General features: G+C 37.6%; 1 protein-coding gene across 1 annotated transcript in view; it reads right to left on the bottom strand.

The window, feature by feature from the left end:
• Positions 1 to 9,679: 9,679 nt before the first annotated feature.
• LOC104532602 (uncharacterized) overlaps positions 9,680 to 27,076 on the bottom strand; it is a gene marked incomplete at its 5' end in the record, with an annotated part of 44,022 nt that continues 26,625 nt past the window's right edge. The window contains 4 exons of the mRNA XM_010177851.2: positions 9,680 to 9,945; positions 15,055 to 15,218; positions 19,835 to 20,087; positions 22,222 to 22,440. Coding sequence (XP_010176153.2) covers positions 9,741 to 9,945; positions 15,055 to 15,218; positions 19,835 to 20,087; positions 22,222 to 22,440 — 841 coding nt within the window. The remainder of the gene's footprint in view (positions 9,946 to 15,054; positions 15,219 to 19,834; positions 20,088 to 22,221; positions 22,441 to 27,076) is intronic.

Below are 27,076 nucleotides of genomic sequence, written 5' to 3'. Positions count from 1 at the left end.
TTTGTAACATTCCTCAAGTATTCTCTAATGCACTTATATCTAAAGTAGTTCAGTCTTTGTTAGCAGCCTTTTGTGTGACAAGCTCACAATGGCAGTAAAGCCATTTCCTCTAAAGGAAGAAATTCAGGTCTGCAAAAACATGCCTGCAATTATATACATAATTGGCATATGAACTTCATGCAATTACATATGCAAGCTCACAGCCACATAGTGATTTAGATGTTACACTAGGAGAAGCATTTCTATTACCCCTTCCGTGACTAGATCAATGGGCATCAACAGTACCCTGCCCAAGCTAAAAGAGTGACTGATGTGAAAGACAGAAGATGATTAACTCAGTAATTAGAGAAGGCTGAAATTATTTTAAATCATATAATTGGAAAAAATAAATCTGTACAACACCAAGGAGGATAAATCACAAATAATTAAACAAATATTAGCTTTTAAACAGCTACACCCACCCATAATGGACAACACCACAATAACTTTTCCACAATATGAGTTTCTTCTTAAGCCCCATCTGTTAGCAATTGCATTATGTCTTTAAATCATCAGGGCTGATATTTCATATAACATTTTGACTCACTATTGTAACTTTGCGTGTTCTCATTATTCAGATAGATTGCGAATTCTTTTCAGAATCCTGCTAAGTTATTGGACTTAGAGATGTTGTATGTGCCAGTGACTTATCTATATTACACACTGCAGCAGAACAAATGAGTGCAGGGAGTCAAAGGTGTTAGTGTAACCTTCTTTACAGCACTACCCAACAACCATAGGAGAGACCTATTGGCTAACTCTCTTGTGCAAAAAAATGAAGTGTCAGCTGATTTTTGTTACAAAGAATAGGAATTACAGTTGTTAAATAAGTGACTGTCCTGGGGGTTTTCAGAACTGTTCACATCATACTTCAACCTACCAAGGGGAAGAGGGAGTCACTGTATGAATTACTCCAGCAATATTTCACGAGCTAGTAAATTTTCTATGGAAATTATCCAGCTTGATGAAAATGTCTGTATTTCAAACCTCACAAGAGTCTGATTTAGAAGAGAAATAGTGCTCATTTACTGCAGCTTCATTGAAGACAAAGATGGAGAGAACCTGAAGTGTTGAAATGTTAACATTCCAAGAAAACTAATTATCATATTTTCACTTGCAAACTTCAAACCTGCTGCTAATTAATCTCTGTGGAAAGGCTGTATATGAATCAAATTATAATGTAAGTCAGATTATATGGGATGAGATGTATAACATGCCTTGCCACTGAGGAGAAATGAAATGGATTGCTTGCACAGAAATGACAAAAAACCCGAAGAGCTTGCTCTTCATTAGTGCACCAATCTATAGCAGCAGGCTGATGACAGATTCACCCCAACGGAGTGTTGCAAACCACCCTGGATTTTCAAAAGTTTGCCTGTGGTCACAAATTATCTAGATGCAAGTAGAAAAAACTGTTTGACTGAGCAAACCTTGATGTGGCACTTGCAGAGTTCTGTTGTGAAAACATCTTGAGGGTAATCAAGTGCCATTAGCACATGTCAATGAAGCTTCCCATGAATTACTACAAAAATTACAGTTAAGTGTAGTCCTCCTCCATCACTGTCCAACCTCTCTGACAAAACAGTTTGGATATCTGTTGAAGTATTACAGAAATTAACACCTTTCTGCCAGTATAGTAATCAGAAGGATGTCAGCAGACAATTAATTTGGTCCATCTGCACTAACGCCTTTATATAATTCATGTATTGATTATAGTATTAAAATTATTTGTTACCATTCACTCCAGAAATACTATACCGTGCATATAATGGGGATAGCAAGACTTGAATAAATAAGTTCTCTCTGAAAAGGGAACAAAATACATGTTTTCTAAAGAAAAAAAATGATTATGTTTGCAACCTCCCTAAGTAAATTCTATGGAGTTTGACTAAATCATTTTGTTTCAATTTATAGTCTTACTATATGAGATACCACATGGCAACCGAAAAAGAAATGCTCTAAGTAGCTCATAATACTTGCTGCTGCATAGTTTGTCTTTCTTTTTATCTTTTTTTATTCTATTAACTTATTGTCATGCAACTTTCAGATTCAGAGAAGCTTGCATAGCTGTTTGTTTTTTTAAATCCATTTTTCCTATCTTTCTTTTTTTAATTTTTTCCTTCCTTAAGGTGGGATACAACAAGGAATAAAGAAACTCCTGGGCAGTGTTACTCTACTGGCCCAATTTCTAATGCCATTTTCATTAGTTTACTTGTTGATTATATCCATTCTACCATTGTTATAATTAATAATAAGGCTTCTTTTTTGTGCACACATCTGTTTAAGCAGTTCCACTCATTAGACCTATCCACCCAGGCAAAAGAAATTTTTTTCTTTACCTAGGCTGCATTACCTTGTTTTCCACAGCTCACACGTGCACACGTTGTGACAAATTACTAATCAACTGTTGTGAGGTTTAATGACATGCTTTGGTACTGTCAGTATAGCTGGCTATTCTAGATGCTTCTGACCATCTTCATTTACCCCCTTTCTTCTTTTCACCCACCTCTCCCTGTGGACCAAATACTCTGAAAGAACAGCAAGTGAAGTGTTTCAGAACCATCTGGCCAATTTGATCCTACACAATTCAAGGACTCTTCATTTCATCCAGAAATCATTTTATTTTAAATCTAAGAGGCAACGGAAAGCTACATTCTTTTCTGACCTTATATTTTGCTCTATTTTCTCTAACATCCCATTACTGGGCTGAGCCTTTCCTCTGCTTGTCTCATGACTTTCAATCTCTATTTAATCTTCAAAAAAATACAGACTCTGCCTTCAATAATTTATCCCAGATGAGAATCTGACCTTATATACACAGATCACGTAGAAGTTCAGTGAGACATGGCCCTATTTCCTCCCTTCTTCTTAGCTTACACAGACAGATGGAAATTCTGGCCCTAATGAAGTCAGTGCAAGTTGTGCTGTTGACTGCAAAGGGGTCAAGGTTTCCCTCCCACAATTTCTGTAGTGGATAGGTGATTACTTCTTATTGCCTAGTCTTGTCATCTCAACATGCTGAGCTGAACTGTTGTGGACTAGAGGGGTGGTTTACTTGTACTGGTTAAAATAATTGTGCATTACCCCAGATCAACATAGTGATTTATTCATACTGGCACTTAAGGAATTAAATTCGATATGACCGCTAATTTTTCCTGGATATGCTCAGAGTCAGTTTGGCTACTGTGTTCCAGTCTCCTATGCTACTCTTCCAGCAAACCTTGATTTGATTCTTGGTAGAATCTAAATTGCTGGAGACACTGTACTGAGAACTGCAGTAAGCAGCTTCAAATATTTTTACAACATTGGTTAAGGTTAGGAAAAAGAAATTTGACAGTGAACTCACAAAATTCTACGCTTCTAAAAGATCACTGAAACTAGTTTAAGGAAAAGAAACCACAAATCAAAATTATAAGACCATTTCTTCTAGTGCAGCTTGAGTGGTCCCAGCCATTTGTAATTTTTTTAAAGATACAAGAGAGAGTATATGAGGTATAACTTTTATATATAAAGTACAACTAGTAGTCAGAAAGTTTGCAAATGAAAAGGATATTTACAATTTCTGTTCTTTTGCTTTCTTAATGTGTTTTCATTTCTCATTTGCAGACCGGTGATATTTAAATCAGCAATTTGAGAAAATATCTTCTAGGGGAACCCAAAATAACATGACTGTATATCTGTTTTATCCTTATCAACTTCTCTTATCTGGCATTTCTATTAATTTCTTTCCATTTTCCTTATCATGGTTGTGTCTTCTGCACAAATTCCTGAACAACTTTCCATTCTTTTCTCCTATAACCACATTGTTCTTTGCTGACTTTTCCTGCAGGACCCCACAATTGTGTACCATTGTATTGGGCCTTCCAGCTAATTTCCTCTTTTTTTTTTTAGCCAAAATACTCCTGCAACTTTTCATCTATCTTTTGGAAATTGAGCTTCCTGAAATGCAACAGCAAAATTTCTATTTGTGTTCATTGGAATAATTCACCCTGCAACTTCAGAGAGATCAAATTTAAGATGATCAGATCTATTAGATCAACAGAGACAGGTTGACATTCTTGTTCAACATTCAGCCTGGCCTCATCATCCATTTCTAAATGTCAGCTTTCTCCAAAAAGAGGTAAGAAATCACAGGCAGAATAGTGCTAAACCTTCAAACAGAAAATGCACCAATTACACAGTATTTTCTTAAGCTTTTCTAATCTCCACTACGGTCTTGATACAAGGGGAACAGAAGAGCTTGAATTTGGGATTTTGGATTGGGGTAGGGTGGGAGATCCTCCTTTTTGTGTTTCGAATATCCAACTGCAAGAAAGTGATGTGCCTGTTTCCATCTCTCACTACATTATGTGCTGCACTTTCCTTGATGTAGCACTGGCTCTTAGAGGACTTCAGTCCTTACCCTTAGCTTCTCCTTACCTGTCATCCACCCACATCATAGAATCATTTTGGTTGGAAAGATCAATGAGTCCAACCAGAAACCTAACACTGCCAAGTCCACCACTAAATCATGTCCCTAAGCACCACATCTACACATCTTTGCAAGTAGGGTCCAAACTCCAACAGAGCAGCAAGCCCAGGACCCTAAAAAGAGACAAATCACAGTGATCTCAGGTGTGGTCCTACCTGTCTTCAGCAGCCCCCACCTGTGGTCAAGCATCTTTGCTACAGCACAGGCAACCTGGAGGCTCACAAATCTTCTTCTAAGGCAAGATGAAAAGTTAACCTCATGTTAAGTGTGTTAAATGACTTGCTCTCTTACAGCTAAGTGGTTCTTCTAACACCAACAAGTCTGGCACCAGTTTCCTTTCTTGCCACTGCTGATTCCACCAGCAAGGGCAGGATTTTGCCCTCAACTATTCACAAATAATTAATGCATTATTGAACAGGAATAAATAGATAGCAATTAAATAACAAGTATTAATGAGTTATTTATTAACATATTAATAGTTGGCCTGAGAGTAATAAATGCAAATTAGTGTAAAGTGGTACCAAAAATTGTGTCGATAATAGGCCCTGAAGTAATCTTGTGTGTTCAAGATAATTACAAATATATTTTCCTTTCAAAAAACTACTGCCGGGTAATTTTTTATGGTTTGCTATAATATCATTTTAGAATTAGAAAATTAGCCCTAGTCTCATTAAAATAATTTTGCAGTGCATCAGGCTTTATTTCAAGCCTAAGTTTCACATTATCTTCTTGCCTATAGAGTTTGCATCTTTTTTTCCGAAACCTTCTCTATGTGCAAACCTTTTGAGCCTATGCTTGGTAAACTACAGGTGTTGTTTCAGCTTGCTGCTTGTACAACTTTTCTCATCATTAGTGTTATTATGTAAAAAGTCACACTGTAAACAGTAGTGCTACCTTGAGGGCTAAATCTGGTAAAAATCACAAAGGACCAGATTTTTTCTTTTTTACCCCTGTTGATAGCAATTCACTTGATAAATAGTTCAGAGGCTTTAAACACAAGGAAAGTGATGCACTGGGCACTGCAAACCTAACAACTGATCCAGCCACAACAGACATCATTCAGGAAACCATCCTTGGTCAGAACCTGTTTTACTAGAAATACTTTCCTCTTTTCTTTTTTTGACTCTTTTCTGTTTGGGCAAAAGAAAACCCCACTTGATACCTTGGCTCTGAACTGTCACTTCACTTTGGGAAACTGGTTACTTTGTGAGGACAGCAAGTCATTATCAATTTTATCACATCTACAAAAATAAATAAATAAATAAATAAGGCTAAAATCCAGAGTCCAGACCTCGTCACTAATCTGCTGTTATCAAGTTAAAATATTCTTGTCTGCCACTGGTCGTAATATTCCTGATTGTGGAATTTAACATATGTTTAACAGGTACCCTTCTCCAATAAAAGATCAGTAAATATTCAGCTATGCCTCCATATTTATAACAGGTTGAGGAATGATGGTCCAGGCTCCTTCCTAGCAGAGGGTGCCTAGAATCCTGTTTCTGAAAATGTTTGTTTCTACAAACATTTCTATTTGCCTCTGTAGGTGGCATTTTTACTTCTTTGCAGCTTTCCTCATTAAAAGCATTGTAAATTACTTCTTCAAAATAATCAAGTGGATTTGCGTATGGTAGGGGGTTTTGGTGGCTCTTTCCCCACAGTGCCTTCCAAACCACTACGTAAATGTGATTGTGGCCGTGTAATCTGTGTACCTGGAAATATAATTTGTTTTGTTGCTAATGAAGGTCCTACGGCACAAATTTATTAAAGATATACTTTTTCCATGGGATAATAATTGGGTCGATAATATTAAACTCATAGGCTCATTATTTAATTGCGAGGGCAGATTATGAATACAGCTTCTAAAATGTATTTTAATGAAAAACACTACATCCTGACCTAATCATATCAACCTTATGCTATCTAATTAAGGATGCAAAAAATCATTAGAGTTGCAAAATATTAGTTCCAGCTCCATCAGGCTGCTAGCTACCCCTTCATGAATATATATATTTTTTTACTCTATGATAAATACTTAATGAGGTAAAAATGACAAAATTTGCATGTAGGCAAATTAGTTTAATAGAGTGATGTCTTCCTGGTCTGCAGAAAGTGACCTTTTTCCTATCAAAAGAATGACTGAAAATACTTTGAAACGATGGCATGGATGTCATTCCACAAATGACAAATCACTTCTCTGAACAATATAAAAATTATAAAATGCAATAACCTTAAATTCTCATCATATTGTAAATGTGTCCTCTGCTGCTGCATTTATCAATTTAATAAAAGGAAATTAAGCATATTATAAAATACCCATTTATGGGGCAATTTTTAATCCAAGGAATAAAAATGAGAAGCACATGGTTAATAGCAAGAAAATATTGCAAAAGCGTAGACCTATTTTTTCCAGAAGGTTTGACTGACTATTTACTTGAATGACCTCCATTTAAAATATATTTTTTTATATGGAATGATGTAAGATATGGCAGGCTCATGTTTTCCTTTATAAAAATTGCTCACAGTTAATTTGGTATCTTATTTAAAAATTAACACATTAATAATGCACACAATAAGGCCTAGTGATGTGTCTTCCGTACTGATTACTTTGTACAATTAGCCATACAAAAGGAAAGGGACAAGATAAATACCTTATGCAAATTCACTGCAGAAAAAGGGGTCTTTCAATATCTGCAATGCCTAGGAGCATGAAAGACCTGAAAACACAGATCCTGGTTTTGCAGGGAGATGCTCCATGTGGAGAACATATTTCTGGAATGGAGCAAGTTTTTATTACAAGACTACATTTGCCAACGAGCTAACAAAACTTGGTTTTGTGGTTCTCCTTTCCATCAAAATAATATAAAAAGAAATTGGAGCAGAAAGGGGAGACTTTAGGTTTCTGAAGAACACTGGTTTGTATTTTCACAGCATTCATGTTTTGTACACATAGGTTGGGAGTTTTGGACAGTAGTCTCCACTCACAAATCTTCCTCATTGTGAGGCAGATCCTGTGTCCACTGAGGTAAATTATAGAGATCCTGCTGATGTCAAGGATGCAAATTTCTTCACGTTTTCTACATTATTCCTATCTCCTTATATTGTATAGTCTGCACCAGTATGTCCTAAAGAGAAAAGGAACGTTTAACACTGTCACAGCCTGGCATTTAGTTAGGGCTTACATAGAGGAAAAGGCATTAAATTCATGCAGATGTGGATGGAATAGGAATCAGAAACTTGGGGGCTTAGGACACAGGGTGTCCTCCCTCTGCTCTGACTGCACCCACCGTGCTGCTGGATCTGGCTGAGACCGGGTCAATTTCAAAGCATCTCAGGCTAAGGTCAGGTACCCACATTTCAGCATGGCATTTCGTAGATGCCAAGCTCAATACTGGGAAAAAACTAGGTACTTACATATGTCTATAACTATGGGTCATATTTTCAATGTTCTGCCCTCTGATATGTGTCTTACAGCAGAGGACAATCCAGATTTCTTCCATTCAGGGACAGACTATCTGTATGCAGAGAAATAATTTTTCTTTCCATTCTTTTCTATTTGTCTTTACCCCTATCCTCTCCTTCTTTCCTCTTACCCTGCACTCAGGCCTTTCTGTACTTATATTCTGGTAATATAATTAGAAATGTATTCAGCACTTGAAACAGAAAAGTAGTTGTTTGCAGTTACCTTATCCACTACTTTTTCCACATGGCATTGATAGTCCTGGCATGTAAAATGATGTCCACTATATATATTCTTTGTTTGACCTTACTTAACTTGTAACAAAGGTAATAGAAACCAGTCATCATTGGCTATACTTTGACTTACTGTAGAATGTTTTATTTGGGGGGTGGGGGGAAAGGCTTATTTTGCCTACTGGGGTAAAGCAAATAAGTGCTATCTGTATAAAAGTCTGAGGCAGGTGGCTGTGGTAGCACGTTCACTCATTCAAACCTTTTCCTTCCCCTCTATTAAAATGCAATGTGGTGCTCTGCACTTTCCCACAAAAATTAAGCTAAACGAGTATCTGCTTTTTCATTCAGTTGGCGCATTCACCTTTTTATTTTTCCTTTCAGGGTCCAAACTGTTATCACAAAAAAAAAAAAAAAAAAGTGGAAAATAATTACAGCTGTGCCAGATGTTTATAGCAGTGACAACTGAGGCTATATATTTATATAAACTGCTGATCTTTCAGAGGTAGCTATAGAGACTTAAAAAACCTGCAGACCCTAATCTGAAATCACTCATTCCACTGGGTTAGAAAACAAAGTAAACAACTCTTACATACATAAGAGGACTAATTTCCTTCCTATCTGGAATCTGTTCATTTTTGCATTGAAGCAGGAGAGTTACCAAACAAAGCATTATACACAGATGTATAAATCTGATTGATGAGCACTTTAATAATTGTCCAAGAGCTGTTTTGTAAGATAGTCCTATGGGAATTAATAATGATGATGCAAAGCTAGAAAACAAGGAAGAAAATGTCCCTCACAGAGGGAAGACAATGATCCTCACAGACTACTGAGCGTGTTAGTTCTGTTATTTTCAACTCTCTGAAAGCAATTATGACCAGAAGCCTCATTTGTGAATGGCATCCCCAACACTGGACACTTTGCATAACACAGCTTGAAGTTTGCATATGGGACTAGAGGCTAGTAGCTTAATGGAAAAGAAAGAGGAATTATTTTGATAACCAAAGTAGAGCAGACAAACTTCAGACCTCTCCTACCTCCCCCTGCACATTTCCAACTGAGCCCACCCCTCTGGGCCATCCTGGAAGGAAAGAGCCAGGAAAGACAGCATGGCTATCACATCTGACCCACCAAAATCACACCCCCTCCTCAGGGCAGCCCCATCCATGTCCTTGCAGGGAGCAAATTTAACTTGTGCAGGGAGCAAATTTGACTTGTCCATGGAGCTCCCCAGTTTGCTGAGCTGGCTGAGAAATTATCTGGGATGGTACTGACATTTAAACAAGTAGAAAGTCTCTACCACCCAGTCAAGAATCACTAGATGGCATGTATAATTTTTGACAACAGTGATGCCGCTAAGCCTTTGGATACTAAGCAGATTGTAACCCCTCAAGACGTTCAGGCAAAGCACATACAACCTCATAAAATTCTCCTGAATGTGCTTCTTAGCTTCTCCATTCAAAGAAGCACCCTAAGGAAATTTTCTTTTATATCTACATCCTTGTAGGTAATACTCAGAAATACAAAGCATTAATTTGGATCAGTATGTCACAGACCCCTCTTGAAGACTCTGTTTGCCACTCACCATCCGTCTTTCACCGTTGATTCCTCTCCACTGCTCAGCCCTCTTCACAATGTAGCTCAGCTCCTGACTGGAAATCTCTAAGTCCAGTGGAACAAAGAATGCGCCCTCCTCACCATGGATGCGTTGAAATACATCCAACAGCCAACCTTCGCTATGTAGCCTATGGATAGAAATGACATACTTGGTTCTTCTTTGAAAGGACTCTTCAAGCAAAAAAGAAGGTGTCTTACCCTTTTGTAGACTTCTAAAGCTTGTTTTTCCCTTCATGACTATATTCTCTACCCATGAGTAAGAAGCCTCTTTCCTACAAGTTCTCTAACTTACAATCCTCCCCATCCCTCTGGAAAGTTTACAATACCAGAATCAAATCACATAAACTTAAGCAGCAATTTATTTTAATCAAGTTATTGACTTCCCAAAAAGACCCCGATCTTCCTTTCCTGCAGAAATGTCCAATGTCTGTCCTTAGCATTGGGCTGGGTAACTAGTTCCAGTGCGTACATGGACTACCTCAATAGGCATGAATGGAAGTCCTGCTGTGCCAGGGTTCAATAATGGGCGAACCACATTGTATGGAAAGGAACTACTCACCATTTTTTTTCAAACCCAAGCATGAAGTCTATACAATCTAAGCGTCTCTTGATGTTAGAAAAGTTCATTTCATTTGTTGGCTTTGTTTTTCTCTGACATTTCTGTGCTGTGGTAGGGAATTGAATAAGCACTACGCAGTAAAATTCTCCACCACAAGAAAGGCTTTCTGTGTGGTATTTCTTAATGTAGGTGAAACCAAGAAATATTGTGAGGTTTTTGGAAAAGCCTAGTGTCACATTTTTAGCCTTAGATGAACTTTAAAACTTCAAAACATTGCTGTTTAATTGAAATGGAACCTCTTCAAGTTCATCTCTTTCTCATCCTACTTTTATTCCAAAACCAGGGGTTTGGAAAATAAAGATCAGAAAATCTGGAATCTCAGTCTTGGGTATTGAACTGAGGTCTTTCCTTTTTCCTTCCTCTTCCAAGCTAATACTTTATTACAGTTCAGTCATTGCTTGACGCCAGTCTCAGCTTTTTCATCCTTCCCAGAGTCTGGTTGGGTAGTTGTGAGAAGCGTGGGGATTGCTCTGTGGCACTGTAACCAACAAAAAACCCAAATTTCTGTGGAGCTGTATAGGTCCTCGATTTCTTGGCGGGTGGCAAGGAGAGCACAGGCACAACTCCTTGGACCCTCTGAACTCTCATCCTTCTCATGTACTGCAGTACCAGATACAGTTCTTGTGGCTGGTCCTTATTCTTGAGTCTTGGATATAGATGTTAACTGATGTATGGGTGGGTGGATGGCAGTGGACTGTTCAATTAAATTAGAATAAAGTTCAAATTTACATTAACTCTCCATCTCACCTTACAGTGCACACAGTCATTGCAGAGAAGCACACTCAATAGGCTGCTTAGTATAGTTTTGCCCACAACTGAGATTCAGTGTGGAACAGAAATAAGGAGGTGCACCAACAGACAATTTTTCAACTTGATCTCAGGAGAAGCTTTAGCTCTCTCTTCAAAGGTAAATACATACCTTAAGGTCAAGCTCTATATCCAAGAGTTTCTGTGATGGAGTAGTTATTCTGATACTGAAATCTGGAAACCTGGCTCAGTATCAGGTTAGGCACTTACAACTCCTGCTTTGCTGCAAAGGTGTTGTCTATACTTTTTTTCCCCACCCTTCTTTTTTGAAACATCCCTTTTTGAAGCTGCAGCCCTAAATTTGCTGTAGTTTCTAAGATGTCATTTTGGGATTCTCTTATTGAAAGAGGAGAGCAGCTAGAAGATAACCTAATCAAGATGTACATGGTCCTGGGAATATAAATAAACTAGCTACCAAGAAATAATAGAAAAAGCTCTAAAGTGTGAAATGTAAATCAGTGCTAGGGCAGAGGAGGATCCTAAAGTGTCTCAAAACACACTAGAGAAGGCAATATTTTTTTTTATAAATAACTAATACCCTTCATGGAGTAATTTTCCAGATTCCACAGTTACTTCAAATAAAAGTTTCTCTCTTAATCCCTGGATCTACATTAGATGTTATTTCAACAAAATAGATACCTTTTATTCAAACATTGATTCATAACTTAGAATTATTTTGTGCTCAGTTGAGAAACTAGAAATCAATCAATCTGGTGGGCTTTCTGGTCTTCAGCTCATCTTGGAACAATAATGTTCCATCGAGTTCATCTTTGAAATTCCAGGTCAGCAATTAAAATGACTTGCCACTTTATCTTTCTAAACAAGAAAAGACCATGCCATTTATTTAAGCTCACTTAATGTAACATTCTTATTTCAAATGAAGTAAAAGTTAATGCAGTTAAATTACTGTCTATTTGCTGCCATAAACATTTTCTATATGAAGATTTTAAGCACATGGTTATAAACAGTATAATTAACTTTGAATTAATTAAGAATCACGAAGCCTGTCTTCCAGCTTTGTTCCTTTTGCCCAAAAGTACTCAGCCTGCTCCCGTTACCTGCTTTAATTTCTTTTCTTTGACATGAAAACTAATAAAACACTTCTTCTTGTACCTTAACATGGCTTCTTATAAATATGAAAGTAATAATTTCTATTGCTAATGCAATAAAAAGCAAATTAAATCTCAGATGTTATTTTCTGGATATATGAGACCCAGTATAATACCTTGCAAGTTCATTTATTTATCAGAAATAACAGAAAACATTGAAATTATTTGTTATTCAGAGTCAAATTAAAAAAACAAACTCCGCAAAAATTTGCACAATCCAAAAATTGAAGGGTAGAGTGGTTTAAAACCATTTATTACATCTTCGCTTGAGCCTTTCTCATTCTTTTTGGAAAACAACTGTAAAAAATATAGAAATAATTTTGCTGTTAACATTGAAAAATGTAGATTTTTTGAAGCTTTTCCCAAAAAAATATTTCAATACTAGGAAATTTAGACTCTTTCCAGCAGATACTTTTAGTTGAAACGGGTCTGCATTTTCTCACAGTGCAGAAAACATTTCACCAACAAATTCCTGACTGCTTCTAATGTCTAACAGAATTAAAATGAAGGAATTGCAACCAGTGCTATTTCATTTTTCCAAAAAGTAATTAGAATATCTCTTCATGCTAGAGGTACTTCAGACTCTCAAGACACCCAAGGGGAGCCAGATTTATGGAGGTATGTTTTTTTTATAAAGACACAAACAGATGCCTACTGCTGTTTATCCCTTATCCATGATTTCGTTAGCTTCCTGGTTGTTCATCAGTGCTGCCATGAAGCTTTCTAGCTCTGGCAGAAACAGACATTTCCCCTATTTGCTTTGATGGTCTGATGGATTCACTATTCTTATACCTTTTTCTTATACCTTATACTTTCAACCTCTGTTGAACACTTTTGTTAAATGACAAATTGCTGAGTAATTCTAACCAATGGCTCCAACTCCATCGTCCAACATCCAAAGTCTTTTCTGTAGGCTGGTGTCTTTGGACAGAGAATATGTCCCTCAATATTTATATTGGTTTACCTTACAAGAGAAAGATGTGGTCGATGACTGTGTAAAAAATATGTTTTCTGAGTCAAGTAACATTATATTTTAACATCTTTGATATATAACACCTGAGAAATATTCTCACAAAGGGATACTACTGCCTTGGTTCTAAAGTTATTTTCTCTTGAAAGGAAATTATGTTGAATCAATATTCAGGAAACAATGTTATGAATGGCAGAGAAACATTTTAAGAAGTTTTAATACTATATTATTAGTTGACTGACAGCGTGCTGCTCAAGAGTCCTAGACACGTCCAAAGTTCCTATCATGTTGGGCTATGGACATACAAGAAAGAGAAAGCTGATCCAATTTCAGAAGCTCATAGTGTAACCTTATTCCGTACTCCAATATTCAAAATGTTTCTTTTTGCTATCAAGCAAAGAACTTATGCACTGTAACAGATTTTGTTCTCTTCCCTTTGGTTTTGTATCTTGCTATGAATCATTTTTAAAATGTGTCGTACTAAGACAACTCTTTTCCCCTAGTAACATTCTCCCTCCACCCCTTTATTGGAAAACATTATGGGAAAATTGATCCAGAAGGAAAGGAACCTTTGATGATCTTGCACCTGTTCCCCAGACAATGAAGATGTTGGTAATATTCTCATAAAAACCTGCCTTACAAATGTTTTAATTTAAATTAATTTTCCTGAGTAATAAACGACAGCAGCTAAAACTTATGAAGCTATTCAAAACTATTAAGTCAATGATTAAGAAGGCATTAACATCTCAAAAACTAATTAACTAGACTACCAGTACAATGGAGTTGTGTACAGCTTCCAGGAACGCAGGAGTTTTGAAGTACTTTGCAGAAATTTAGATTGCCATTTATCTTTTTCAGCCTGCTGCAACAGAATTTCTGGAAAGGAAACCAAGGGATGATTCTGTCAGATGGAGGGCGTATGCTCAGCTTTTCTATTCCTATACCTGCCTACATCTTGCTTTTGCGTACAGCTTTTTATTGGTGCTTACCACCACTCAATGTCCATCACTGGGTAAATCAAGGGCCAATATAAAATTCATTCTGCATTACAGATGAGTCACTCAGAAAAAAGAAAATACACTTTTTCATTCAATATATTAGACAATCTCTCTCTTTCATTTTCAGTGTCCCACATCTGTCCCTGTTGACTGTACGGCTAATGATACCTTCTAGGAAAGGCAACAGTAAAGGCAGTTGGTCAAATTTCATGATGAACTGAATATTAATAATGAGCTAAAGTCATGGAAATATTATTTGGATTAAGTCGTGTCACACAGTGGGTTAAAGCCTCAGTCACATCAAGCCAAAAATCCTGTATCATCAAAAGGCTGTAAGACGCTGGTGGCCACTTGCAGACTCAGAGACAGATTTTCCACTTCACACCGTATGTTTCTTTCCGAATTTTTCCTATTTCTCACAAAAGCCCTGCTTGGAAGACTCAAGACAGCGCCTTCCAAAGTACCTAAATGAAAGGCTCCTAGACTCTATGAAAAATCGTTATATCAGCTGTGTTACTGTTGAGGAAATAAGTGGCTCCTTCTCTGACTCACTGTGCCCACCAAATGCCAGAGCATTAAAAGTGAAGCAGAAGCTAACCCCTTCTTGATTGTCTTCAATTCTGGGCTTTTGGTATGTGACATTGATATGACTTCTGATGTCACCTTATTTTTAACTTACAGAAGAAGGGCTTGAGCCCCAGCTCCTAAGGGAATAATGAGATAGAGAGACATACCTTAAAAAGTACAGGTACAACACTGTTGATGAGATGATGAACAGGATTGTATAAAGCATCACAGTGATTAAGGCACCAGGAATCCCTGACTCTTCTGCTCTTAGAAAGACCCAATAGAGCTTTGCAGCATCAGCAATGGGTTTCTCTACGCTGTTCCCAAGTCGCTGTCGTGGGGGAAAAAAAAAAAAATCAATGTAATAAAATAACAAACTTGATTAGACTATTTACCTATAGACATAAAAGAATATAAATTTCTTTATAAGAGGGGTTTAATTGTAATTTGTGAGGCACACAGCTTGAAACTTAGGAGTCTGCTACATAAAATTTGAAATTAACCATGAGATGTATAATAAACTATTTTCTAGCTTATTTTAGCACAGTTACGGTGACCTATTGAACAAAACCCATGTCACAGTGAAAATACTCAGTGTGAGATTCATTAACATATTTCAGGAAAAGTGGAAGGGTAGGAAGGTTGGAATTTGCCTTATTTCAATGACCAGAGAGGAATAATATTGAATGATTTATGCTGCTGGTTTTGGGAGTGCTGACTGAGCAGAAAACACTTGTGCCAGTGCATAATTACAAACTGCCCAGTCTCAAAATGACTTGCCCTTGTCACAAGCAAAATGCTGGTTCCCACCAAACTCAGCAAGTTACCCACACATCACTCTGAACATGTGCACTTTGGAGAGCATGTGCTTGCCAACGCCCAACTTCAGATCGAGTTAGGGTTTGGTGCTACCACTGGAAAATGAAAGTCACTGGCATGTTATCTGAAATGCCAAATAGAAGTATCAGGGCATCTGCGCGTGTTGTTAGTTGACACCCAACACAGCTTTTCCACTAGCCTTACAAACAGCATCAAAGAAGGTGGTGGATCACAAAGCTTCACTGAGACCCAATGAGGTGAGAAAAATGGAGAAAACAACTACAAGTAGATCAACAGGGGACACCAGCAAGGTTTTGATGTTTTGCCCAAAGGGTTTGACCTTTTTTCAGTGTAAAAGAGACAAGTTCCCCCAGTATTTTAATTTATGTACATGCGTTATCCATCTGTCTGCAACCCTTTAAGTCAGAAAATCAGACGTTCCCCTCACTCCCCATTCCTAGTACCCACAGAGTCCAGTTTGGGAAGTCACAATGACAGCCTGTAACACTGAGGAACCAACAAGAATCAGCATTATTTTATAATATAGCTCTCATTTAATTTCTTTCTTTCCTAAGAAGAAATAAAGACACAATGAGATCAATAGCTCTGAAGAGATTTGACTGTACCATACTTCCACTGCTGTGGTGGAATTAAAGATATCTCTTAATGGTACTAAGTAGCAACCTTAAGTTCTATCATTAATTGCTTCTCCAAAGGTACATGACTGCCATATACCCTGCTTAGTAATGCTCTTAATATTTTATGCTCAACTGCTTTGTAAACAAATAAACATATAGAAGTATTTTCATTTTACTGAAGATGAAACAAATCTTGGACTCAACGATCTTAAAGGTCTTTTCCAACCTACATGATTCTATGATTCTAAATATTGGTAATGAATTAATATTAATAGAATAAAAATATTAATTTAATTGAGAATAAGGTGGTTTGTGTATTTTTGCAAAGATTCATGAAGAATCCTGAAGGTTTTGCAGTGCACTGTGTTTCCTTATGCTTCCAGTAAAACAGGGAAAAAAATTTTCCAAAAATCTATTATTTTCCTTTCTTTTCTCTTTTTTTTTTTTTTTTCCTTTTATATATCTAGTTCTTAAGAACTAGCTACTGTATTGACATATTATTGCCCTCTGCTGGATCGATTTAGAAGAATTCAGCTACATATGATGGGTCTGCTCAAAGCCAAAATAAATTCCTGTCTTCACTTTTTCCTTTTTAAAGTGACACAGTGGCAGTTTCATCCCTATTAAATCATGTAAAAAACATTTTGCAAGGAAGTGAACCTGCGCCACCAAAAAATCCAGTATTTGTCATTAGAGAGGGAGTCTGTGACCTTTAGGCTTCAAGAAACCTGCATCTTCTGGAATAACTTGCCTGGACTAATCCTTAAGAAGAGTCAAAGCTTTCTCCCCATTTTTGGCTACCTTTGTGATGACATACATAGTAAAGGAAAGACAATTACAAGTCCAATGATGAACTGAACAAGGACTGAGATTCTTGAGTCTAGCTCTGTTCTCTCTCCACCTTTTGCAACACTGCCAGGTTTCTGTAATGAAAATCACAGGTCCCCAGAGACTGGTAATGGTATATAAAGACTGGTCACTAGTTTAGATCTGTTTGCATGCTTTACAAAAAAATATAAAATATATTATCCTCTGGTTCTTTTCTATCTCTATGTCCTATCCTCTCCTCTTGCAAAACAGCTGTCTGCCTCCACTGCTTTCCTACTGAAGAGACTGCCTACCAAGGAGAATCCTCTGCACAGCAGTCACGTCCTCACATCCCTCCAGAGAGGCAAAAGTCTGAATGGCAAATAAGAATAAATTTCTCTCTTATCCAAGCAGTTCTTTCTGGCAAAAGAACTGGGGTAGAGGAAGTGGATCTTTCTACCAGAGAGATTCATCTGCAGTCCTCAACAATATGATCCAAGAAAGTTATCTTAATTTAAAATTCTTTAAATAACATTAGTCAATAGCTGTCTTAGGTTCTTATCACACCACGGAGCCATGGTCATGAGAGCTTTGCAATCTGTAATTTTTTTTTTCTGGTGCTGTGTATCCATTTGATTAAAGAGGTGTTACTCTGCATTTTACATGCTACAGAGAGACACAGTGACTGGTCCCAGGAGAGTTCTGGCAGAATTGAAATTAGAACTGCATTCTCCAAAAATCATAGTAGTTTCTCACCCCTGGAACATCCTTCTACAAGCTGATACTAAACCAAGCCTGGAATGGCATATTTGACACAGTATCTTGAACTATGGTCTAAAACCCCCCAAACATGCAACTGTCTCTCTAGTTTTCCCTTAACAATAAAAAAAATTAGTTAGTAAACAAAGAAACTTTTGTCTCCAGGGCTATCTGTCATCTTTCATAAGTATTAAGGCCATTTAGGATACTAAAATACATTCTAGCACTAAAATAACTCCTATTAACACAACATAACATTTAAAAAATGCTTGATCTAAAATAGATTGGCAAGTAAATCTGAAATAGCTGCTGAAAGAATGCCAGGAGAGAAAAAAAACATAACAAATGCAATAACAAAAACACATGTAAAAAATACAGTTTCATTTTGGAAAGGATACACACAGTATATTGTGTAATATTTGAACAAATGAGTTTCTACCAAAGACAATCTTGGTGGGTAAAACTGACAAATTTTCAGTATGAAGTGTGAGGTGTGCTTTTTTTATGCTGTCATGAAAAACTTAGTTACTTTATTTATTATTATTTTCCTCTGAACAAGCAAAGAAGCCCTATTTGAAATTGATAACGAATCCAGTCTGACAAGAACTGTACACAACTCCACTGAACTGAGTGATAAAAATTTTCTCAATGCAAGTGTGGGAAAGACAAGGCAGACCTCAGCGTTCCTCCAGTTTTTATTCACGCACCAGTATTACAGGGGAGAAAAAAGCCCTTTTAAATATTTAAATATTTCTAGCCTGGATATTGGGGAAATACTCCTTTTTCTCCTACGAAAAAAAGAATCTTCATCAGAAAAATTAAAATTAAAATTCAATTCTGTGCATGGTATACATAATGATTTAAAAAAAAAAAACAAAACAACAGACTATCCAAGTGAAAACTACAGTGTGTTGCCACATGTTTAAAATATTGCAATTACCTCCCAAGTGAGCTCCAATTAAATTTCTTGAACAGGTGAATTTTAATTTTCAAAAAACAATGCAATGTGAAGCTGCATGTAAAGAGTAGAAAATAATATTTTAAGAGGACTTCTTAAAAGCAATGCACAGGCTAGTGGATGAGGAACCAAGAAACCAGAGAAAACCTGATCCAGAGTAAGGTCTGTGGATTAATGCTTGATATAGAGAGAACAACAGAAACAAAGATCTCTTTGAAAGGCAGACAAGGGCAGAAGAACGGCAATGCCAAACTCTCAGAAAAGCTCACAGTGCCCTGCGCCCATCAGAAGGACCCTGTGTCACCTACACAGCAAGAGCCCCATCTGAAACACATTTTCTGGGAGACCAGGCATTACATCCTATGCAATAAAAACCCCCTGCCACCAAATTACAGGTGGGCTACACAGCACATACATAGGCACAGATAGATATAGGAGCTTTGCCTGCATGATTTTACATGTGATGAAGATCCTTCCTTCAAGACATCTGTCTTTCAATCTCACAAGGATTTTTAGGTGTTCCAGCAGGTTATATTAACTACCCTACATGTCAGAGAAGCACAAAATAACCTCTCCTTTTGGTTTTGCTATTTTTCCAGTTTGTCTGTTTCAGCTCTTAGAAAAATCTGAAGTGCTAATAATCAGGACTGCTCATTAACCCATCTCCATTAACATTTGAAATTGCAGTAGTCCTTTTGAAAGCAGATGCAATCATTTCAGTGGTGGATTTACTTTCTTATCTCCATATATGGCTTGTACAGTGCTCTTAATTTTATGCAGAAACACGGTGATTTCATTAGATGGGAATTTGTTAATAAAAAGGTAATGTATAACATTATTATTTAATTTCTTTTTAACTTTCATGTTCCATTGCCAGGGGTGGAATTTCATATCTTTCAGTGATTCATTGAATAAAACAAACTTCTACGTCAAGGTCTCATGTCCAAGTTATTTTAAGTGACTTACCCCCAGGACTGAATCCACTATGAACACTGCCAAGGGGTCTAGCACGGTCCAGAGTCCCAGAGCTATGATAAACTTTGACAAGAAGGAAGGGAATGAGTCAAACAGCCTCTGACAGCCCCATCTGATCAGGACCATAAGAAGCAGCCCTGCATTCAAGGTTAGGGGTCCCACAACAACCATGACCAACTCTTCACTGGTCTGCAGCAAGGAGTTCTGGTAGCACAGCTCAACAGTGTGAGGGAAAAGCTGGAACCTGTAAATAAGCAAAAGGAGAGAATTTGTCTGAGCTTCTGGGTAAACCATTAAAAAAACTCATAGAATAATGCATGCAGCACCTGGGATTGTAAAGTGGCATCCCTATCTTGGTCACAATCCTCTGAGCAAAACTATGAAGCCACTAAAAAAAAAAAATAAAATTTTTCTCCTCCACCTGCCTTCACATCCTTTGATCCCCTCTGACTCTCAGTTCAGTGGATGCACATCGAGGCCCTTGGGACTGTGCATGCAGGGCTGTGGGAAGACATTAGCTCCCAGTAACACCAGTGTGAGCACAGGCCCCATGCCTCAACTTACTGAAAATGTCCCTCTTTCCACCTTAGAATCATAGAATTGTTTGGCTGGAAAAGACCTTTGAGATCATCAAGTCCAACTGTACCTGTCCACTACTGAACCATATCTCTGACCACCTCATCTACCCATCTTTTAAAAACTTCCAGGGATGGTGACTCAACCACTTCCCTAGGTAACCCGTTCCAGTGCCTGATAACACTTTCAGTGAAGAAATTCTTCCTGATATCCAACCTGAACCTCCCTTGGCACAACTCAAGGCCGTTTCCTCTTGTCCAGTCACTTGTTACTTGGTTGAACAGACCAACCCCCACCTTGCTACACCCTTCTTTCAGGTAGTTGTAGAGAGCAAGAATGTGTCCCCACAGTCTCCTTTTCTCCAGGCTAAACAAGCCTACTTCCATGGGATGGTGGGATTTGAAAAGCTCACACAATGAGCAAATTTGCTAGCACTGTAGGAGACAAGAACTGCATGGTATTGCAAACTACATACAGATGCTGAAATTTAAGGTAAAAAATTCAAGTGAATTTTGCTCTGAAGTAAAGTTGAAGTGGTTTGATTTTCACTTTAGTTCTAACTCACGAGCACTACCACTGTATTTGGTGGGACTAGAGTTTGCTCAACTCAGTCTCTTGTTCTGCAGGTACACAGCTACAGTTTAGGATGCTGATTCAGGGCATCTTGGCTTGAGAACATTATCCTTTATCTAGCTGACTGCCTGGGACAGCTGTGATTAGTGGCTTCGAACATGACCACCTCTCTCTCACACATTGCTTCCTTCTGTTGTGTTCCCTTTGCTTTCACACTCTTGATGCTTGGTCTCCCAGAAGTTTTAATGCCAGCTGGCTGAGCCCACCTGGTCTGTGCAAGGCCAGAAGCAAGAAATGGCTGACTTTGCATTAAGATCTAGAAAACCACCTTAATAATACTCAGTGCTGCCCAGATACCCCATTCAAATTTTAATCAATAATCCCAGCATCTCAGCAGACACAGATCATGGAGTTGCATGTCACTGGCTCCTGCTGACTGATTTAGGTTTGTATGATGCTTTAAAGTGAAGAAAAGAAACAAAGAGCTTATATTGGAGAAATCTTCCTTTTCCTAAGAATGACCAATGTTTTTCCCTCTGTAATCCCATTCTCTACCCCACAGTAACATATGGGGAACTAAGTATATATCACCTTGTGGACTTATTCTCCATCTTTTTTTCTTTTTTCTTTTTTTTTCATACCAAGTAAAAACAAGTAATGTTCTTCCTGGAACTCTCTAGAAAGCTCTGATTCCAGAGCTAAAGACAATGTATCATACAGATAAAATATGTCAATCCATTACAGTTCTCACAGTAAAACTGATATAGCAAAGTTAAATTCTTCAAAGCATTTTACTCATAAATCATTTTGGTAACATCAAATACGGTTTAAATGCTTCTTCAGTTTTGTGCATTTCTTAAGCATTTTGAAATACTTGATCCAAAATGATAAATTATTCTTGTGGAAGATACATAATCTGCTGGGTATCTCAGAGGGGAGAGAGGTAGGCGTGACAGAAGATGCACAAATGGACATGTCCTGTTCTGGGTTGAAAATTTACATTATTAACACTTTAACGTTTCTGTTAGGGTCATATTTACATATCATTATCTGGAGTCTGGACATGGTCCTTGTTCTCCTAGTCTCTGCAGAGGGTCCTATTAGGACTTGCACACAGAGCCCTTAGCACAAGTCTTAGTCAGCAGTTTTTTTCGTAGCGTAAAGGAGCCACTTTAAATCAAGTTATTTGTAGAAATATTCCAACAGGGAAAGAAAGCAGTGGAACTTACTTTGTAACAGGAACCGAGATGGTCTGAAGGAAGAGCCATTGACTCAAATAATGCAGGTAAAGTCTCACGAACCACAGCAAAACTACCATCAAGGCGAGGAGCCAGAATTCCCCAGAGCGCCAGCTTGCAGCTCCTAGCTCTGAGAAAGCTGCGTATACCATGAAATGGAAACGCTCAACAACCCGTCTGGACAGTTTCACTTCAGCAGCAGAACGGCAGCTGGAAATACAGGAAAATAAACCAAAAAGCCATAAGGAAAAACATACAAGAAATAGCAGTCCCTAAAATGCTGTAGAGTCCTGTTATACCGATAAATGTAGCACAGGTTCTGATCGTAACTTTTAATTGACCAATGCATCAGATAAGAAAAAAAGGAACAGGTTTTTTCCATTGCAGTCTAGATGATGGGTGGCTTCCTCCCAGCAGTCATGCTGTTATTTCAGTAAAGAAAACAACAAATTGCATTTAAAACTAAGTTTTTAAAAGTATTCTGCTTTCATTTTCATTTTAATTTTCTCACAAATTGGTCCCTGAGGAACACTTTATCGCTTATTTTCCTTCTGAGAAAAATGGTAAAAGAACTTGTCATATTTGTACTGAAAATAGTATTAATTTTATTGAAAAACATGAACAGCTTTTTGGCATTTGGATAAGAGAACTTCAGTAAAATATTTCAGTAGACAATGCAGGCTAAAACTCCTCTTTAAACTAGTTTCAAGTGAAAGAGAAAATAGAAAGGAACTTGCACTGTACAGTATCATGCTACTGACTGTGGTGTGATTTGCCCTTTAAGCTAATTACTATACTGCTTCAAAAGCAAGGGGAGGGGAGGGGAGAAACAACATGCAGCCTTGGCATTATGTTTCCAAGAAATTGGAGTCTCTCAGCTGATTCAAAACTAAAAAGACAGTAGCTTCTTTGACCTTTTGAAACTTCTAAGTGCTGTCCTTATTTCCACGGATTTAAATGACTAAGCAGCTGAGATGCACAACTCTAGGACTAAATATGATGTCATAATGCTCAAACTGTTATTTATATTGATTAAGGCTTCTGAAAGTTCAGAAGTATAAAGATCTTTTTGTGGAATAAGACATGTTGGCTTTTTAAAGCGCAGCATATGACTGGAGAAGAAGCAACAGCAATATTTGCACTGTGTTTTATACTCTTTTAAAGCATTTTCCTGGCTACACAGGAAATTGCTTTAAAATATTGCCTACATTTTCCTTAATTTCATATTAAGAAATATTAATTTCTTAAATAGCTGTGGACATTTCTTCCTCCAGCAGTCAGAAAGAGAACTGCAAACAGCAGTGGAGAAACTTCTGCATTTGGTCTAGGTTTGAATGAGCAGGAGAAATAAAAACGCCAAGCTTGCCAGCCATAGGTCTGGATTTTGGGACCAGCCTTGGCATTGTGTTACTTCTGACCCTCAACGTAGAGCACGATGTGTGTGTAGGAAGAGGCATGCTGTCAGAAATCTCATCTTCTCATGAGAAGGTTCAAGCTTTAATTGCCTAGTTGGTTGAAGAATAAGAGGAGAAGTTGTCAGGAACACATCACAAAAAATAGTTTTTAGGTCACTAAGAAGGCTTCAAGTACAAATCACCAAAACTTCTCACAGAAGCATCTGTTGGGCTGAGACAGGTGATCCTTGCAGAGACTAGAGGCTGATCTGTCAGCGGTTTTGAAGGACTTTTTGAGACACTGCAATCCACTTTTTTTATATCCTAATCAGTCACAAAGTCCTACTTTACAGACTTAGTGCCACATCATGAATCACCTTCCTCATATTGTAATTATTTACCCACAGCGGCCTACAGGAACATCACAATACATTTCATTAACATTATGAAATTGTGGTCTAGGATTGTGTGAGAAAGAGAAAAAGAAAAACGTAAAATAAGAACTATAATTGACTGTGGTATTATACTACATTAACCAGGGCATTCTGAATGTTCTGAACTCTGAAGCTAGATTGTACTACATTTCCTTTTATATAACGAAATGTTTGTCAACTTTAGTAACTAATTTCCATCAAAGTCTACTCTTTATATAACGAAATGTTTGTCAACTTTAGTAATTTCCATCAAAGTCTACTCCTAAGGTATTCACTCATTGAGGAGAGTTAATATGGCAAGATTAGCCATGCAGTTATTTTAGTTAGAAAAAATAAGTTGTTGTTTGGGGGAAAAAAAATAGTAAAAGGAATAATAATATCTCAGCTCATAATACTCTTCTCATTCTTCATCAAAGAAGCAGAATTACATAGGTGTCCCACCCAGCCTCACCCATGTTAGAAATCCACATCCTATAGGGATCACTGCCAACCTTCCCCTCTGTGCCAAGAGCACAAGTAACCACGTATTTTCCACAAGTCTAGATTGAGATCACTACCTCATTTCATGTAAAAGTTATTTGCTACTAGATTTTTTGGGCTCAGTTTACTAAATGAAGCTACCTCTGAACATGCAACATCAGAATGAAATGTTCAACATAACACTTGTAAAATGTTTCAAGACATAAATCCTTCCTCGAACCCAACACACAGCCTAAGAAGGAGGGTGCACAGCTCAGAGTGCTGAAAATACCGAGCCCTCTTTCATTCACAGCAGTCCTGGAGCACTAGAAACATTGAGAAAGAGTAGTGACCAAAAAGCTGGGTTGGGAAGGTGAGGTAACGTCTTCCTCACAGAGGCAGGATTCTGGCAATGCAATCAGTACTTTCATAGGAGTTTCATGAATACATTTACTCCAGCTCTGTAACTCCTTGTGTGGAAGCTGCTTGCATAAGCACCATGAGCACATGATACAAAGCATGGCTATCAAACTTCCATAACAGTCAGGCAGCAATGAAAATACTCAACCTATGGCTTCATCACTCCATTGCTCCCCAGCCTACTTCCACTTTCAAGGGCTCAAAAGAGAGCTAATGTCTCTGCCTGAGACATGTCGTCGCTGCTGAGATGTTGGCTCTCTCAGCCACGGGAATCCACCTACTCAACAAACTTCCAAAGAAAAGTAGAGAAATTCAGAGCACATTCACTGTTGTCAAACCTTAGAAGCCTTCCACTGACAATGACCCCACTTAAACCAGTAGGGCAACATCTATGTTGTCTTTACTTTGGTGCGTCTTTCCTCTGAAAAAAGCGATAGCAGCCCAGAAACTCCAAAGAAAGCCAAGTTTGCTGAAAGTCAAAGAAATTAAGAAAAATATATCCATTAGTTAGAACCAAACAACATTAATTTTGACTTTTGGGATGGCAATAATTTTTTTAAAAACTTAACTATTTTCATTGCACATCTCAACCATCATTTCCAGCTATTAAATGGAAATCAAAGTTCTCCTTAACTTGTCAGAAGTCCAGATTCTGAGTGTCACTTCTGCACTAGCTTGTACTTCCCTGTGACTGTGTAACACCTTGACAGGAATATCATCAGCCAGGGGTAGAATTTCTGGAAAACATGTATATCCAGCAACTAAGTGAAGGTACCAGCCCATAACTGGAATTTCTTCATTAACTTGAAGACAAATGCAGTGGACCCCAACTTACTTGTAAGTTACAACAAACTATTCCTTAGTACTCATTAATCATGCTATAAGGCTGTTTACTAGTTGTCACTTCAAAACACTAGGCTTTAGTTATATCTTTTATTGAATGTTTTGAAGAATGAAGAAACGAAGATGCAGAAACATGAAATGAAATGCATCAAACAAGTGGAAACAGCCCCTTTAAATATTTTTAGCTGGTGCTGCTAGTGAAAGCTTGCGGGTGGAGTGACAGTGCTGGCAGATACAGTTTTCAGAAGAGATTTATATAAAGTTGCTGTAGGGCAGAGAGCATGAGTATTACCTTTCAAAAACAAAACAACCCCTCCACCCACAAAAAACCCAAATCTCAACCCTTGGGTGAAAACTATATAAAGCTCTAGACGAGAAGCCACTTGAGCAATGGTTTTATCCATGATTCCTTGGATTACTGGTAAGTAATTTGGCTGAATGTTTCTGTTCTAGGGCATTAGTTTTGCATTTTTCTTTGCAAAATGCTGCAGTAACAAATAGCAGAGACCGAATTACCATAAAACCAGGTCAATTATTTCAATGGAAATTGTTCAGAAGGAAAGAAATGATGCACAGATTCTCTTAAGCTACACTTGATGATGATGACTGAAAAGTAATGGCTGATAGAAGGCCGTGTGTACTGTTGGGTGACAGCTTTGCTGCTGACAAACTACAGCGAACATTTGTATAATGCACTGCAGGACTGGCACTTACAACTGATGGTGGGGGTAGATTCTCAGCCGATGCAACCCTGCTTTCTCCAGAGCTACACTGGTGTATACCAACTGAGATATTCAGGATCTCATCTTGAATGTATCTATTATTTACATTGCATAAAAGAAGGCAAAATAAATGTTTTACGTTACCCATACAGCCAGAGAAGATTTAAAGAGCAAATGCAGACACAAATGACTTTATGCAAATTAATTTCAGGGAATCACAATCCTCACAGTCCAAGAATCAGTGCAACGTATTTACTCAGTTCACAAATAAAAAGACTCTTCCCCATCATCACATAACTGGTAAGTATTTAAACTTAGCCATAAAGTCCTTTATGGCTTATGAACAGTATTGAAGATGCAGGAAACACTGCCCAGTGAACTACAATGAAATGCCATTGGTTTCAGTAGAAAAAACACACCTGTATCTGAGCTTACGTCTAAAAATAATACATTAATACATGTAGCCCTTAAAATGGAAACCAGTTAACAGTACCACTGATGAAGCATGAGGTAGAATGGAATATCTGGTTCGTTCCACTATGCACAACATAAAATATATATAAAACATATATTT

This window comes from Antrostomus carolinensis, unplaced genomic scaffold (genome assembly GCF_000700745.2).
Source record: "Antrostomus carolinensis isolate BGI_N321 unplaced genomic scaffold, ASM70074v2 scaffold19181, whole genome shotgun sequence".
NCBI classification, from domain to species: Eukaryota; Metazoa; Chordata; class Aves; order Caprimulgiformes; family Caprimulgidae; genus Antrostomus; species Antrostomus carolinensis.
Note: the sequence above shows the minus strand (reverse complement) of the source record. Positions and strands in the feature narration are given on the sequence as shown.